The 13,820-nt window shown below is 36.7% G+C and overlaps 4 protein-coding genes across 4 annotated transcripts; 1 reads left to right on the top strand and 3 right to left on the bottom strand.

Moving 5' to 3' along the window:
- Window positions 1-239: 239 nt before the first annotated feature.
- Window positions 240-2,748, bottom strand: clt (cricklet). Its single transcript, XM_014246988.3, is given in 6 exon segments — window positions 240-1,669; window positions 1,739-1,865; window positions 1,947-2,164; window positions 2,229-2,366; window positions 2,437-2,467; window positions 2,469-2,748. Coding segments are annotated over 6 exon segments (1,785 nt in total). The 5' UTR covers window positions 2,552-2,748; the 3' UTR covers window positions 240-481.
- Window positions 2,749-3,076: 328 nt separating this feature from the next.
- Window positions 3,077-4,125, top strand: Vps20 (vacuolar protein sorting 20). Its single transcript, XM_014247014.3, has 3 exons — window positions 3,077-3,239; window positions 3,316-3,425; window positions 3,483-4,125. The coding sequence occupies exons 1-3, from the start codon at window positions 3,174-3,176 to the stop codon at window positions 3,973-3,975; spliced, it is 669 nt and encodes a 222-aa protein (XP_014102489.1). The 5' UTR covers window positions 3,077-3,173; the 3' UTR covers window positions 3,976-4,125.
- A 366-nt stretch (window positions 4,126-4,491) lies between these two features.
- On the bottom strand, window positions 4,492-5,815 carry LOC106627029 (glucose-fructose oxidoreductase domain-containing protein 2). Its single transcript, XM_014247002.3, has one exon. The coding sequence runs from the start codon at window positions 5,701-5,703 to the stop codon at window positions 4,534-4,536; it is 1,170 nt and encodes a 389-aa protein (XP_014102477.1). The 5' UTR covers window positions 5,704-5,815; the 3' UTR covers window positions 4,492-4,533.
- A 206-nt stretch (window positions 5,816-6,021) lies between these two features.
- tous (testes of unusual size) lies at window positions 6,022-10,458 on the bottom strand. Its single transcript, XM_014246966.3, has 6 exons — window positions 10,048-10,458; window positions 9,902-9,985; window positions 8,944-9,848; window positions 8,711-8,880; window positions 8,519-8,653; window positions 6,022-8,168 (listed from the first exon to the last, which is right to left on the bottom strand). The coding sequence occupies exons 1-6, from the start codon at window positions 10,230-10,232 to the stop codon at window positions 6,162-6,164; spliced, it is 3,486 nt and encodes a 1,161-aa protein (XP_014102441.2). The 5' UTR covers window positions 10,233-10,458; the 3' UTR covers window positions 6,022-6,161.
- Window positions 10,459-13,820: the final 3,362 nt, after the last annotated feature.

Here is a 13,820-nt window from a genome sequence, read left to right as displayed (position 1 = left end):
GGCTGCTATACAAACTGAATAGCCAAAGTTAGGATAAGAGCTTTTAATACCCTTTAAAAGAAATACACCTTAGAACATTATTATAGTTACGGTGCATACGAAATTGACGTTTATTGCTTGTTTCAAATCAGATCGCTAAGTATAATTAAATTAACTTGATTATCATTGAAACTCACCTAGTAGAGCAATACCTCTGTATTCTCATCATCCGCGTTGTAATTTAAGATAAACACGTGTAATCTTATTCTCAACCAACAAATTTTTATTCCATTAGCATACTTAATGTACCAATCCTAATTACAAGTGGGAAGATGCATATACATACATATATATATACAAAAAGGAAAACATATTCCAATTAATATCAAAATTATCTTAAGCTAGAAGCTATATAATATCAATTACCCAATAATCCGATAATCCGATAACAAAATAATTTCGAGTATACAACACCATTTATAAACCTATATTTACTTCCATTTCACAGCTTAGCACTGAATCGTGAGTAATCCAACGCTGGATAGTTTCGATAAATTTCCTTCCAAAAATCCATGCGATCTTTATCTGGATCACGATCCATTCTACATTCTTCATCAATAATCAAACAATTCAAGCTGAAGTCCTCCTTCTCATCATTTACGCTGTTTATTGGCTTCCAAACACAGCCCAAATCTTTTGTGATATCACTTTCTGCTGGAGTGGGATTACCATGGCGCGCAAAGTTTGTCCACATTACACTAAGACGTTTAATATTGCGTCTATCCCTCTCTGCGAATTTCATTGGATTAATACCTGGTGTTTGGAAAAGATAATTCAATTCGTCACCATGACACGCGCCAGGTATATCTTCCAATTGCAAATGTCTCTTAAATAGATCCCGACCACCTGTATAGTCATAACGGTAGAAATAGAGAGGTGAGCGCGTTTTGTATTGTGCTTGATATTTAACAGCCAGCTGCAAATCCACCATAAAGTGGTAGTCTGTCAGCAAGTTCGTCATGCAATCTAATTGGTCATATGTGATTTTGTGACCGTTAAAATAGAAATCGCGCAGTTTTTGTGCCAGAAATTGAATTTCGGCATGATCAGTGGCGAGTGGTATGTTTCGTGGCACAAAACGGGCCAGGTCATTATTTATTTCTTCGATTTTACGCACTGCATTTATCAGCATCAGAACACCTTCAGCTGAGTTGTAACCCATTAGCATTGGCATGGGCCGTGTGTCTTTACGTTGTAAAAGTTCCAAAACAGGCGTGTTAATAAAGGTATCTGTACTGCTCGAATCTTCAACAACTGGATGAAAGGTAAAAGGCAAACCTCGGCGACGTTCATCTGGCGATAGTACAGGCAAAATGTTTTTAAGCACATTCAGTGGTGTCACTTTATCATGTGACTGTAAAAAGTTAAGCATAACGCGCGTGTCACGTGATTTGCAACCGAGCAATTCGCAGAACCTACGAACTCTTCGCGCTGGATTTCGTTGGAATACCCACTCCATATTAGCAGAACCACTTTGCATAATCGCTTTGTGGAATAGTTTGTGGGCATGGGATGCTAATGTGTGTAAATGAACTGATGCCGCGCCAGCACTTTCTCCGAATAAGGTAATATTATTAGGATCGCCATTAAATTGCGCAATATTATCGTGTACCCATTGCAAAGCCAGACGCTATATAAAGTTCGATGCCCAAATTTATAAGATACACGAAAATATTATTTCCATATATGAGGAATTTACCTGATCCTTTAAGCCAGCATTTCCCCAAATACCTTCCTCAGGCAGGCACAAAAATCCCCATGCGCCCAAACGATAATTTAATGTCACCACAATAACATCTTCGGAAATTAAACTTAGGGGTAAAGTACTAGTAAACCGAAATGACGTAGAAAGTTATTTCCAAATAGAATAGAATATAATTAATTTTACAGTTTAAAAACCTACGAACCCATTGCTTGAACCAAATATGAAACCACCGCCATGTATCCATACCATAACTGGAAGCGGACGTGTTGTGGAAGGTTTGGCTGGAGCATATACATTAAGGTGGAGACAATCCTCTGTACCCAATATATTATCTGTGATGGGTTCTCGCTGGTGACAAGGCGATTTCTCTCGTGTACAATCTAAAATAGGTGTATCAAAAAATTCCAGTGGAACGGGAGACTGAAATATATTTGGACAAGATACAAGTTACGGGTAAGAATATTTTACTTCATGTTTTAATTACTCTAAATCGTAGTTCACCGAGTGGTGGCACTGCATACGGTACACCCAGAAACCTATTGTAGGGTTCACCATTTGGTAAACGATCTTCTCGACCAATGACAACACCTTGCCGTACTTGCACTTTAACCCGTGATGATTCCTGTCGATATACTTAACAATGATTATAATCTCAAAGTAAACAAACCATATTTAGAACTATAACAATGTACCATTGAACTGTAGTATCTTAGAGCACTGCGATTGGTTAATAGAAGCTTGAGAAAGTCTCAACAACATTGGGAAGTGACCGCAAAGTAAATTACTGTGGTAAGCTTTTAACAACATAACGACAACTTGATATGCACTTTGGCAGTGCAGTTTTAACAGCCGGTGTTTTTTTTTTTTACTATTGGTTATCCGTTACGAATAATTATGGATCTGTACTTTTCTTACGCTTATTTCACGGCATATATTTTTGATACTGATAACATAATATTGAACCCTTTAGCCAATACGTAATCTTGTTAACACTTAAAAATTTTCTTATGGGGACACAACTTCCCACTACACCAATATTATTTTGTAAATTTATAGTTTAGGTGCCCCAACTATATATTATATTTTGACGCGAAGATTACAAATACAAAGTGAATTTTTTCAATAATTCTATTTTTTTTAAAGCTTTTCATAACAATACATAACGTTTTTTTTTATTTTTAAAATAAATATGCATTAAAAATAAAAAATTATGATACATTTAAATGTGTATATATTTTATTTAATCCAATCAAATCATGAACTTAAAAACTTAGACTATTTCTATTAAATTTTTTTTTCTGGCATCCTTGTACAAACATATTGTGAATGATTAAGTGTAAGAAGATGAAGTTTTATTTGTTTTGCCATTTATATTGAAATATTTTTTAGAATTTATATAGTAGAGTAACAAAGAATAAGTTATTTGCCGATGGGTTCACTATTTTCCAAAAGTAAAAAGCAAAGCCGTGTTACTGAACACGACAAGGCTGTGCTGGTAATTAGCAACTTCACGACAGGTTTAGACAATATGCTACTACAATCGAATAATTTTTCTTTGTTTCCTGACTTAGCGATTGAAACAACAACGAGATAAGCTGAAACAGTATCAGAAACGTATTGAATTACAGCTTGAAAAGGATAGAGAGTTAGCCAGAAAATGTCTTCAAACAGGACGACGGGAGTAAGTGCAAATGAAATATCTCAAGAACTTAGTATTAATGAAAATTGTAATTTTTAGCCGGGCTAAATTACTACTCAGGAAGAAAAAGTTTCAAGAAACACAACTTATCAATGCGGATAAGCAATTAGAAAATTTAGAAAAAATGACTGCTGATTTAGAGTTTGCCCAGGTAGAACTGCAAGTGATAGAAGGCTTGAAGCAGGGAAATGTAGCCCTTAAGAAAGTGCACGATTTAATGGATATTAATGAGATAGAAAAGATTATGGACGAAACAAGAGACGGAGTGGAAAAGCAACAAGAAATAGATGCCATATTATTAGGAGCACTCAGCGAAGAAGACGAAGAAAATGTATTAGCTGAATTGGATGCATTAGCGGCTGAAGAGGCTACTAGTTTGTTACCTGAGGTGCCAGCTGAAGAATTACCTGAGCCGGAAATCAATACGTCGGTTGAAGATGCCACTGTCACTGCTGAAATTGATGATGCTGAGCCAAAAAAGAAGCGAAAGAACCTAGCAGAACAGGATAGAAAAGTGCTTGTGGAAGCGTAAATGTACATCTGTAAATACGTATCTCTTTACACTTTCGTATTCAATTAGATTCGGCAACACCGTCTACAGTTGTTTTTTGTTTGCTTTTATTGTTTAAATTAATACTAAGTCACTTAGTTTAAATGTGAATAAAAAGTTTTATAAATCAAATACAGATACAAATATTTTACAGAACATATTTCCAAAAAGGGTAAGTAATATAGTTATCCTAATTGTACGATGTGTTTTTGATTTTAAGTTCATAATGTCTCTGTCAAAGTAATACTAAGTCACTTAGTAAATATACATAAAAAGTTTTATAAATAAATAAAAAATGTACAGTTAAATACTTTTTAGGGATAGTAAAGTAAATTAATTATAGGATGAGCTTATACTTTAAGATTCAAAAGGCATTCGATATCTAGTAAAATGTATTGTATGTTCATATGTATATTAATAATTACTCATTCTCCAGTCTAGTAAATAAATGTTTATAGGTATTTTGGGTTTTACGAAAGAATTTAGCCCGACAAGTAAAAATAAAGATTATACGCAATCCGTTGAAAGTTTTATAAGATTTCACATCGTTGACATGCGGGCAAAGGTCATAATCTGTTCATGGTTCGAAGGTGTTTCTGGCGTAATTCTAACGCGTTGCCATGATTTTGTTTCGCTTGATTTGCGGATGGCATCCAGCACTGCTTGTACATATAGTCCATCTTCAAATGTTGCAGCGGCTTGGACAGGTTCCTTTACCCATGATGCATCTTTGTTTGCGAAAGCTTCCTTTAGTGCTCCAACCATTTTACATAAACCTTTTATATATGGGCGTGGTAACAAGGACTCAGAGGTTGCAAAGTGCAAATCTTGAACATCAACATAAATCGCTTCTTCCTTCATTTGCGGTGGTTCAGCTTTATGTTTAAATACAAACAAGTCTCCGCCACGCACGACTAAATGACCTTTGCTGCCGCAAATCATTACCTCTTGAGAGAATGACTTTGCCGGTACCGTATGACTGTGCAAGGAGGCAGTGACAAGTGCACCTCCGCCAGCCAACTCCATTTGGAATGTACAAAAATCCGGGGCTGAAATTTGCCGTATACCATTAACAGCCGCTGTTGTTTTTGTGTATGAACGCACGACGCCATGAACCCGCACTGCATGTTGTGGTAACAGATAGCTTACCAGATCAATAATATGACTGCCTACCAAATTCAAAGCTCCACCACCCATTGCTGCATCACACATCCAGTCAAATTTTTCTGGAAATAGTGTACCTAATTGTACGCGTATATCCACCAAAGAAATTTGATTTATAGGCCCTATAAGTCCTTCTAGTAGACATCGTTTCATATGTGTAAATGCAGGAAGAAAACGTAGTGAATAGTTAACCAGTGTTATTAGCCGAGGATAGTACTGTGATGCATGTACCATTTTCAAAGCGTCCGCTTGATGTAGCCCCATAGGTCGGTCGCAAACAACATGTTTCCCAATACCTAAAGCTTTTTTTGATATCTCTGCATGCTGAAAAGGTTGGCATACGATAAACACCAAGTCGACGTCCTTACGAAGAAGCACATCATCGATTTTGTTTGTAAAAAACGAAATCTTTTGTGACTGTGCTACTGATTCGGCCTCTTTTAAAGGTCCCCATATCGCCTTTATATCGAAACCTTTTTCGCGTAGTAGTGGTACCAGAACCTTTGTAATAGCACCAGTACCGAAAATTCCAACACCGGGTAACATTTTTGACTTATTTTTAGGAACGAATTATTCTGCTCGGCCAAAAAGTATATACTTTTTGCTACATGCAAGTAAAATAATAACAAAAACTTTAAACAGCTGTTGTGTTAGTTACTATTGATATGCCGTTCACAATAAATCATGATTTCCTCAAACTGTTATACGCGAACGAAACATATGTATTAAATTGTGCTACCAGAAGTTTAAGTTATTTATACCGTTATTTGCCGGACTGGGAAAATTTAAAAAACAATAGTTGTACGGATTGTACTTCGACATTTTGTGTAAGTGATTATAGCAAATGAAGGCACAATTAAAGGATTCAAAAAAAAAACAATGCGGTTTAATTTCACGTATGCAAGTACGGATTATCAACACCACAAATTTGTTACATAGTTTTTCTAGAAAATATTGTCTTTTGTCAAATCTAAATTATTTATACCAAAAGTGGATTATAAATATTAAGAATTCGGTTTCACTGTTGTTTTTTGTTTTGCTATGTCCTTTTTCAAACGATTGCGCAATTGCGCATTTTCCTCGCGTAATTTGTCGACTTCACTAAGAAGAATCACATTTTCTTTGAAAAGCTTTTCATATTTTTTCGCCTCGTCCTGAGTTGGTTTACGATCTTTATGAATTTTCAATATGCGTTCAATTTGTGCACGTTGCCGTTGAAATTCATCACGTACCTCGGCATCCAATGAGATATGTCTTTTAAGTTCATCATCACTTGCATGGCGCTGGAATAACTCTTTAACCTTCACCTGCAACCGCTTTGGTGAATCTACAAATGCGGCGACGTGATAGATTTCACTGCAAATGCTAGTAATACACTCTCTACCGGCGCGCGAACGATGCCGCTCTACTTTCAGCTCTTCCACGTTACTAAGGTACTTGTCCTTCAGTTCTTTTAGTTGTAGCTCCAATTGTATATTGTTCTGGTTCAAACCCTCCAATTCATTTTCCATTTCGAGTATGTGTTTCCGTTTATCATTAATTTGGAATTCGCGTGGCTCTATTTGCGCCTTGAGTTCGGCGATTTTATGTGATAGTACCTGCTTGTATTTGTCCAATTCCTGATTCTTATGTAATAGTTCCTGTATGCGTTTCTCCTTAGCGTTAATGGCGTAGTCACGATCGGAAATGTCTTTAAGCAAGTCGTCAATAGAACGCGTTAGGCGTGTGATGTTCTTTTGTGATTTATTATGTTCTTCTTTTAATGTATCCACCTCCTCGAGCAATTTCTCAATGTCATTGCTTAATGTTTGATATCGTTTCTCTAAAACACCCGACTTGCCACGCCACAACTGTGTTGAATTCTGTTCGTTGTTCAGTTTGTTTTCATACTGCAATTGCATCTCCACCATATTCCGATCATTCTCCTCCTCTACTCGACGACAGTATTCGAAGAATTCGATCTTCTTGTCCTGCATCTCTTTCATAAGACCACGTATCAACTCTTTACGTTCGTCCAACTGCCGTTTGTAGTCTGTTTCTAATCCCTCCACTGTGTCCTGCAGTATGCCTGCGGAAGTCTTCAATTTGTTTTCATAATTCTCGCGTAACGCCAACATACTGTCACGTAAATTGCTAAACTTTTGATATTCAATTAACATGCGTTCCGAATACTGATCCGCTAAGTTATTCAATTGCTTTTTATGCTCATCACGTAGATCATTTATTTGGAATGTAATCTGATTCATCTCTTCCGTGTGTCTTTGTTCAATCTCATTGTTTTTCTTCTTCAGCTCCTCAAGTGCCTGACAATAGCTGCGATGCACTTCGGCTAGCTGCTGGCCATCAAAGATCTCATTCTGGCTCAGCTGATATTGAAACTCTTCGGCTTGCTGTCGCAAACGAATTTCCAAGTTTGTGATTTGCTCGTTCTTCTCATGTAATATGTTGCGTGGTATTAGCACTTCCTGACTGCGCAGCAAATCAGTATCCATTGATGCGACCTTACCGTCGATATTGTCCATTGCCCATATCGCTAGTGTGCCATTTTTTGAGATCACTAACAACAGAGTGCCATCATACGAGAAGAAGAGTTTGTTGATTTGGCTGGTGAAGAAACGAAATAGCGTACAAGAAGCGCCTCCGGCATCCATGAATGGCAGTTGTATGTTGAATAAGTCACCGTATTCATTGCCCACAAACATAATGAGATCCGAACGTGACAGACACATATCTGTCAGTGGCGCACGCACCTTGGAGGGTACAACAATCTCACGTACGATCTCTGAATTTTGGAACTCGCGCAGCACGCCAAAGTTTGTTGCTGCATAGATGGATAGTGGTTCGTTGAAGGTGCAGCAGACCGAACGGTACTCGGTGCCCTTTTGCACAATCTCCTGCACTCGTGTACCTGTTTCAACGTCCCATTGATAGATCGCACCTTCAGCACCACCCGATATAAGATACTTGTCCGTGCCTGTCCATGCTAAAGAGAGCACTATGCCATTGTGTCCCTAAAACAAATATTGTGTTAGTTATTTGAAGTGTGATCCATAATACTGAAGCTAAATATAGTAGTTTGATAATACTTCTGATTTCTATAATGGTTTTTTAACGTAATTATCGATTTCGAGGTCATTGGATTCAACATGATCACTAAATGAACTATCGTGAATGCACACGAAATAAATCGTATTTCATAAATAAAATTAATAATTTTAATTTCGCCTAAATTAGCAAGATTTTAAAAATTTATGTTTTGTTTGGGAATTTTTTGTCAAGAAACCACTATATACGTCACCTCATAAACATTTTAGGATTCCATCTTTTAATATTGATAATATTCTAAATGCTTTTCGCCTACCTTTAGTTGCTTTAAAATTTCCAAATTGTAAACAGAGGTTATGCTAATGACGTTGTCATAAGCGGCGGCCATGAAATGACCATAGTTCGAGTATTTGACATCCTTGCAGCGTGGGAAGTTGTACGTTTTAACGATCTTAAAAAAAGAAAGAAACTTGTTATTTATTTGTCAGACATGCCGCCAGTCACCTACATTCAATTCGTCCATGAATATTTGTGTGATGCGCAGCTGATCCGAGAATCCAATAGCGGCCATCAAACCGGTCGAATTCAGTTCTACGATATTCACATCCACTTGAAACTTACGCACCAATTCGACCTTCTCCGTTTCGTAGTTCCAAATGCGCACAGTTTGATCACGTGCTACAAATACAATAACAAGTTCATGGACATTTTACCTATACACGCTCTCCTTTATCTACTCACACGCTGTCATAATGATCGGCTTCCATGCGCACACCGACATGCTGGTGATTTCGGCAAGATGGATCCACGCGCCAAGCGGTTGAAATTGCAATTGCTTGGCCTTCAATGTCTCCGGCACAATCAAGATGCCAACATAGATCTGCGCATGTTTCGTTGTCACAATGACCGTCTCTTGACGCGAGCAAATCGCCATATTTGTAATTTGATAAGTATGCTCCGCCGCGAAACCAATGGGTATGGTTAGCACGGTCTTTCGCTCTAATTTGAATTTGGAGACACGCTCAAAAACGAACACCTTATTAAAGATGGCAAAGGCGAAACCGCGTGGAAATGCTGTCAGACATAAAACACGTTGATCGATGAGCTTTTTGTCGGTCAGTATCTTATGTTCCAACTCTTTATTCAACAAATCTTGGTCCCATATAATATCTATAAGATCGGCATCGTATGCCTTCTGTCTTTGTTTTATATCGCCGTTCTCTATCAAAAGCAGTTCATTGTGGCTGGTGCCGATCAATATTAAATCAGAGGCAATGTAGGCGATCGAAGTGGTATGGAAATCGACTTTGATGTTATTGCTAATGCTTATGCCCTTCTCGGACTTGGTCATTAAGAGAAACACACCGTCGCCGGCTACGGACAAAAGACAATGATCTTGTGGATTGCAAGCCAAACACTCGATGGTGCCCCTTGCCATATTCACCGTGGGTCTTGCCTCGATCACAGTGCCACTCTTGTCCAGCATCAGCATATATAAGGTCTCCTCAGGTGGTTTGGTAAGCAGCACAATCGTTTTGGCATCACAGGTAAACGCCATATATGATGCTTTGGCGGTGGCGTTTGGAAATGGCAGACTGCGTCGTTTCTTGAGTGTTGTCAAATCATATATGGAGATCGAGGTGCCACTGCGAATGATTATAGAAGGTGCAAAATGAAGATGCCAATTCTTTCAACTTACACTTTGGGACACGTCTCAATAATCGCCAGCAATTTGCGCTGAACACTCATCGCTATATACTCGGGATATACACCCTCCGGCAGTCTGTATAAAATACATAAATTCAATTTACAGAGCACAACACAAGCCATTGTAAAGGCGCTAACCTGAGAAATCTTTGCTTATTGCTCACATAGTCATGAAATGCCAGTACGCCTTCCACAGGATAGATGACTTCCTGATACAGATTAAAGTGTATATTACCAACAACATCCGTGCGCAATCCATATATATTCTTTGGTCGTATGTTAACAGCTGTAGCTGATGCATCGCCCGCATTGTTGGACTCCATGGGCTCGCCTTTTTATGAAACTAAATCAATTTAACACGAGAGAAAATTGCTTAACAGCGAAATTCAGTAAATTCCTTCACTTCCACAAGCAAACAACACAATCATTGATCAAACAAATCGGTTCGCAACCGCTCTGCGCACAATGCAACAAGCAATACACAGCAAATTAGCTCAGAAAATATGCGTGAAAAATATATGCGTTTTTGTATATGGAGCAAAAGAAATATTTTGAAAATTCAAATTTCAGCGTTGACACAAATCAATCGATGAAGTCAATAAACAAATGAAAATGAGCTGTGTTTGGAAAGCAAATCTACAAACACTCAATAATGTACAGTAAATCACAGGAGTGTGGGTATACTAGTTGTATGAGTGACATAAATTTCTACACTTCTGAAGCCATTTCTGCTGTGAAGTGCGCAGTGCGTATGAGCAACATGTGGCCAGTTAATTATTGTATTCGAGTGAGTAGTAGGTTGGTTTAATTTCGATTTTAGTTAAAATTTCTTTTTTTTTAATATAATATTATAAAAGTGAGAATAAATAAAAAGTATGGAGCAAGGCAACAATGTATTATCCGAAGAAATTGTTCGGATCAGATCACTATATCATATAGCTACTATATAATTGAACAATCGGAATCAAGTTTTTGTAAGGAAACTTTGTATTTTTGAAGGGTTTAATAGCAACCGAAGTTAACGTTTTTTCTTGTTTTCTGATGTGTGGATTCTGATTGAATGGGCAGAATATTTTGATATTCTGTTGCAATAATTTAACTTGATTTGATATTACAGATACGAAGAGAAAGAGCAAAATATATTTTTGCTCAAAATATACATTTAAATATATGAAAATACAGTATTTTATTAGTAACATGGATTTTTTTTGCTATGAAGTTTGCATTACTTGGCCTTTTAATTAATTTTATTGTTGTCTAGGTAATAAATTATATTAAAAAAAAAACAAAAAAGAAATATATGTATTGTAGTTAGGTCATAAAGCTGATTTGTAACTATGTATGTGTAGTTATCCAGTTTCGCTTCGAATAATCTTGTTCGAGTTTAAATTCAAGGGCACATTTAGTGTAAGAGCCCAAAAAAGTCGATTTTTAGGAATTTGTTTTGAAATATTATAAGAATGTACAATCAAATTTAAAAAAAAAAATTTTCCAAGTTACACGCGATCTCCATAGACAATAAAATAGGTCCCACTGCAATGATTTCGGCCTTCTCCGTGCGTCCTGAAAGAAATCTTTCTAGAAGATAATGTTAAAAAAAGAGTTGGTATTTGTTAGTTGATTGAACTGAGTGGCCAAAATTTAATAGACTGTATCTCAAAAAATATTTGGACTTGGGAATATTAACTTTTATAATGTGGTAGGTATTTTTAAAGGCATAGATTATCGAAATATGAAAAACATTTTTTTTTAATTTTACGCTTAATGTGATTAGATACATTTTTCTTTGAGTAAACATATCAATTTTTAGTGACTAACATATTTTTACTTTATTCAATGGCTTGCGGAGTACATTAGCAGCTATTTACATAAAAAAATAAACTATTTTTCTTATAACCTAGTGATTTCGTCTAGGAATTTTGGAAAAATGGAAAGTAAATATTTATGCAACAAGGCAATAAATTATAGTTTTCTCAACATTAAATTAGGATTTTTTTCATTACTAGCCACATTTATGTATTTCAAACACTTTCACTTAGCTTCATAAAATTTTGCGTTTTCTTACTAATTTCAGCAGTTGGCGAAACATTTTATTAACAGTCAATGGTATTTTTATCTCAGTAAGCGCATAAAAAGTAAATCCAATATGTGTACTCTGTAGCAAAAACATGCATGCAAATTGCATCACTGCGTGTGCGCCTTAATTTATTTTTAACATGTGCCAGCGCTTGTTTGCAGTGCTGCTGCAAATAGTAAATAAGCATGTACATTAAGCAAAACAGATGAACACGGCAATGCAGAATGTTGAAAAGTCATTGAAACTTCGGTCATCGTGTAAACTCAAACAAAAGATGTCAAAAAAGCGAATCTATATGCATGTTTGCATTCATAAGCGCGCTTCTATTTATAAGCATTGACGAGAAAAGCACTCGAAACGACTTACATGACCACAGAAGTGATGACTTGAGTTAGTGTCTGTGTGCAATTCTGTTTATTTTTGTGCTGCGTTCTGCTCTGCTCTGTTCATGTGCAACCAATCATGTTGGGCTAAGGATAGACGCCACAGGAATGGTGAAGACTCCGGCAAAGCATTGGCCTGACAGCTGTTGACTTTTTCGCTTCGAATATCGTTAAGTGTGCGTCGTGTATCTTTTCTTTGAAACGGCGTCGACTGTGTACATACAAGTATATTTCATAATTTTTTTTATTTGGTCTAAATTTAGAGTTAGCTGAGTAGCGAATTCGGAAATATATTTTTGATTGATATGAATTGATATGTCATTATATATAACATATAGGTATTATTGTTTAAGAATTATATGTATATATTTTTGAAAACCCAAATCTTAGTAAGCCCACTATGTAATAATTTCTTGGCTACTATTACGAAAAGGCTTCCAAAACATTTCTTTCAAATGGAGTCAAACTTTTTTGTTATGTATGTATTTATACATTACACATATTATTTTGGGTTCACAGCTTTCAAAAAATTTTCTACGATTACATTTTTCAACTCAAATATATGAAAATGTACCAGAATACTTAGAGCTCGAGTCCCGATGAAGGCAAAATATCAAAGTTGAGAAAAGGTTTTGTATATTAACATTAGTTTATCTGACAAAGTAAAAGTACCTACCCGATTGCATTTTAGTTGTTAAGAAGCGTCGCTCGACAATTTTACGGAGTTCCAAGATTATCTCCAATATTGTAGACACATCCTTTGTCAAATACCATCAAATTGAAAAGACTTGGTCGAAAATCTAAATATGGTATACACTACACTTTAATTTTACATACTACTCAAAAAATAGCTCGTTTGAAGAATCCTAACATATACCAAAAATATACAAAATTTCCGCATTTTATTTGAGACGCGTCCACTGTAAATGCTTGGCGTTGGGTTCGGTAGATAAAAGTTGAGCGTTCACGGAAGCAACCGCAGCGTAGCGTAGCCATAGAAAGTAACAAGAACACAGAGATAAGCTTTATAGTTGTGGCAAGAGAGAAGCATACAATAAACATAATGTGAGAGAGGGGGCGAAAGAGAGCGCAAACCAACAAGTAACAATGGCGCTCTTTATGGAAACAGAAACAAATACACCAATTTTATATGCATGTATTATGTATATAAGTATATGTGGTCATAATGAGCACAAGCAGCTGTCGAACGCAACGAAAACAATAACAAAAATAATAAACAACTGCACTATGTTTCGTTTACTTTGCGCTGTTAAAAAAGTCCCTTCGTGCGACAACGCTCGGACACATACATATACATACATACGGAATGCGACGCACGGAGTTGCTTCCCACCCTAGATTGAGGCGAAGCGTATGCCGCACAACACTACACCTGCCTGACCGGCCTCACAATGCCGACAGTTAAGCAGCGCTGCCGCAGCTGTGACTTCG

Source organism: Bactrocera oleae, chromosome 4 (assembly GCF_042242935.1).
Source record: "Bactrocera oleae isolate idBacOlea1 chromosome 4, idBacOlea1, whole genome shotgun sequence".
Classification (NCBI taxonomy): Eukaryota; Metazoa; Arthropoda; class Insecta; order Diptera; family Tephritidae; genus Bactrocera; species Bactrocera oleae.
The sequence above is the reverse complement of the archived record's forward strand: the minus strand, read 5'-3'. Positions and strand labels throughout refer to the sequence as shown.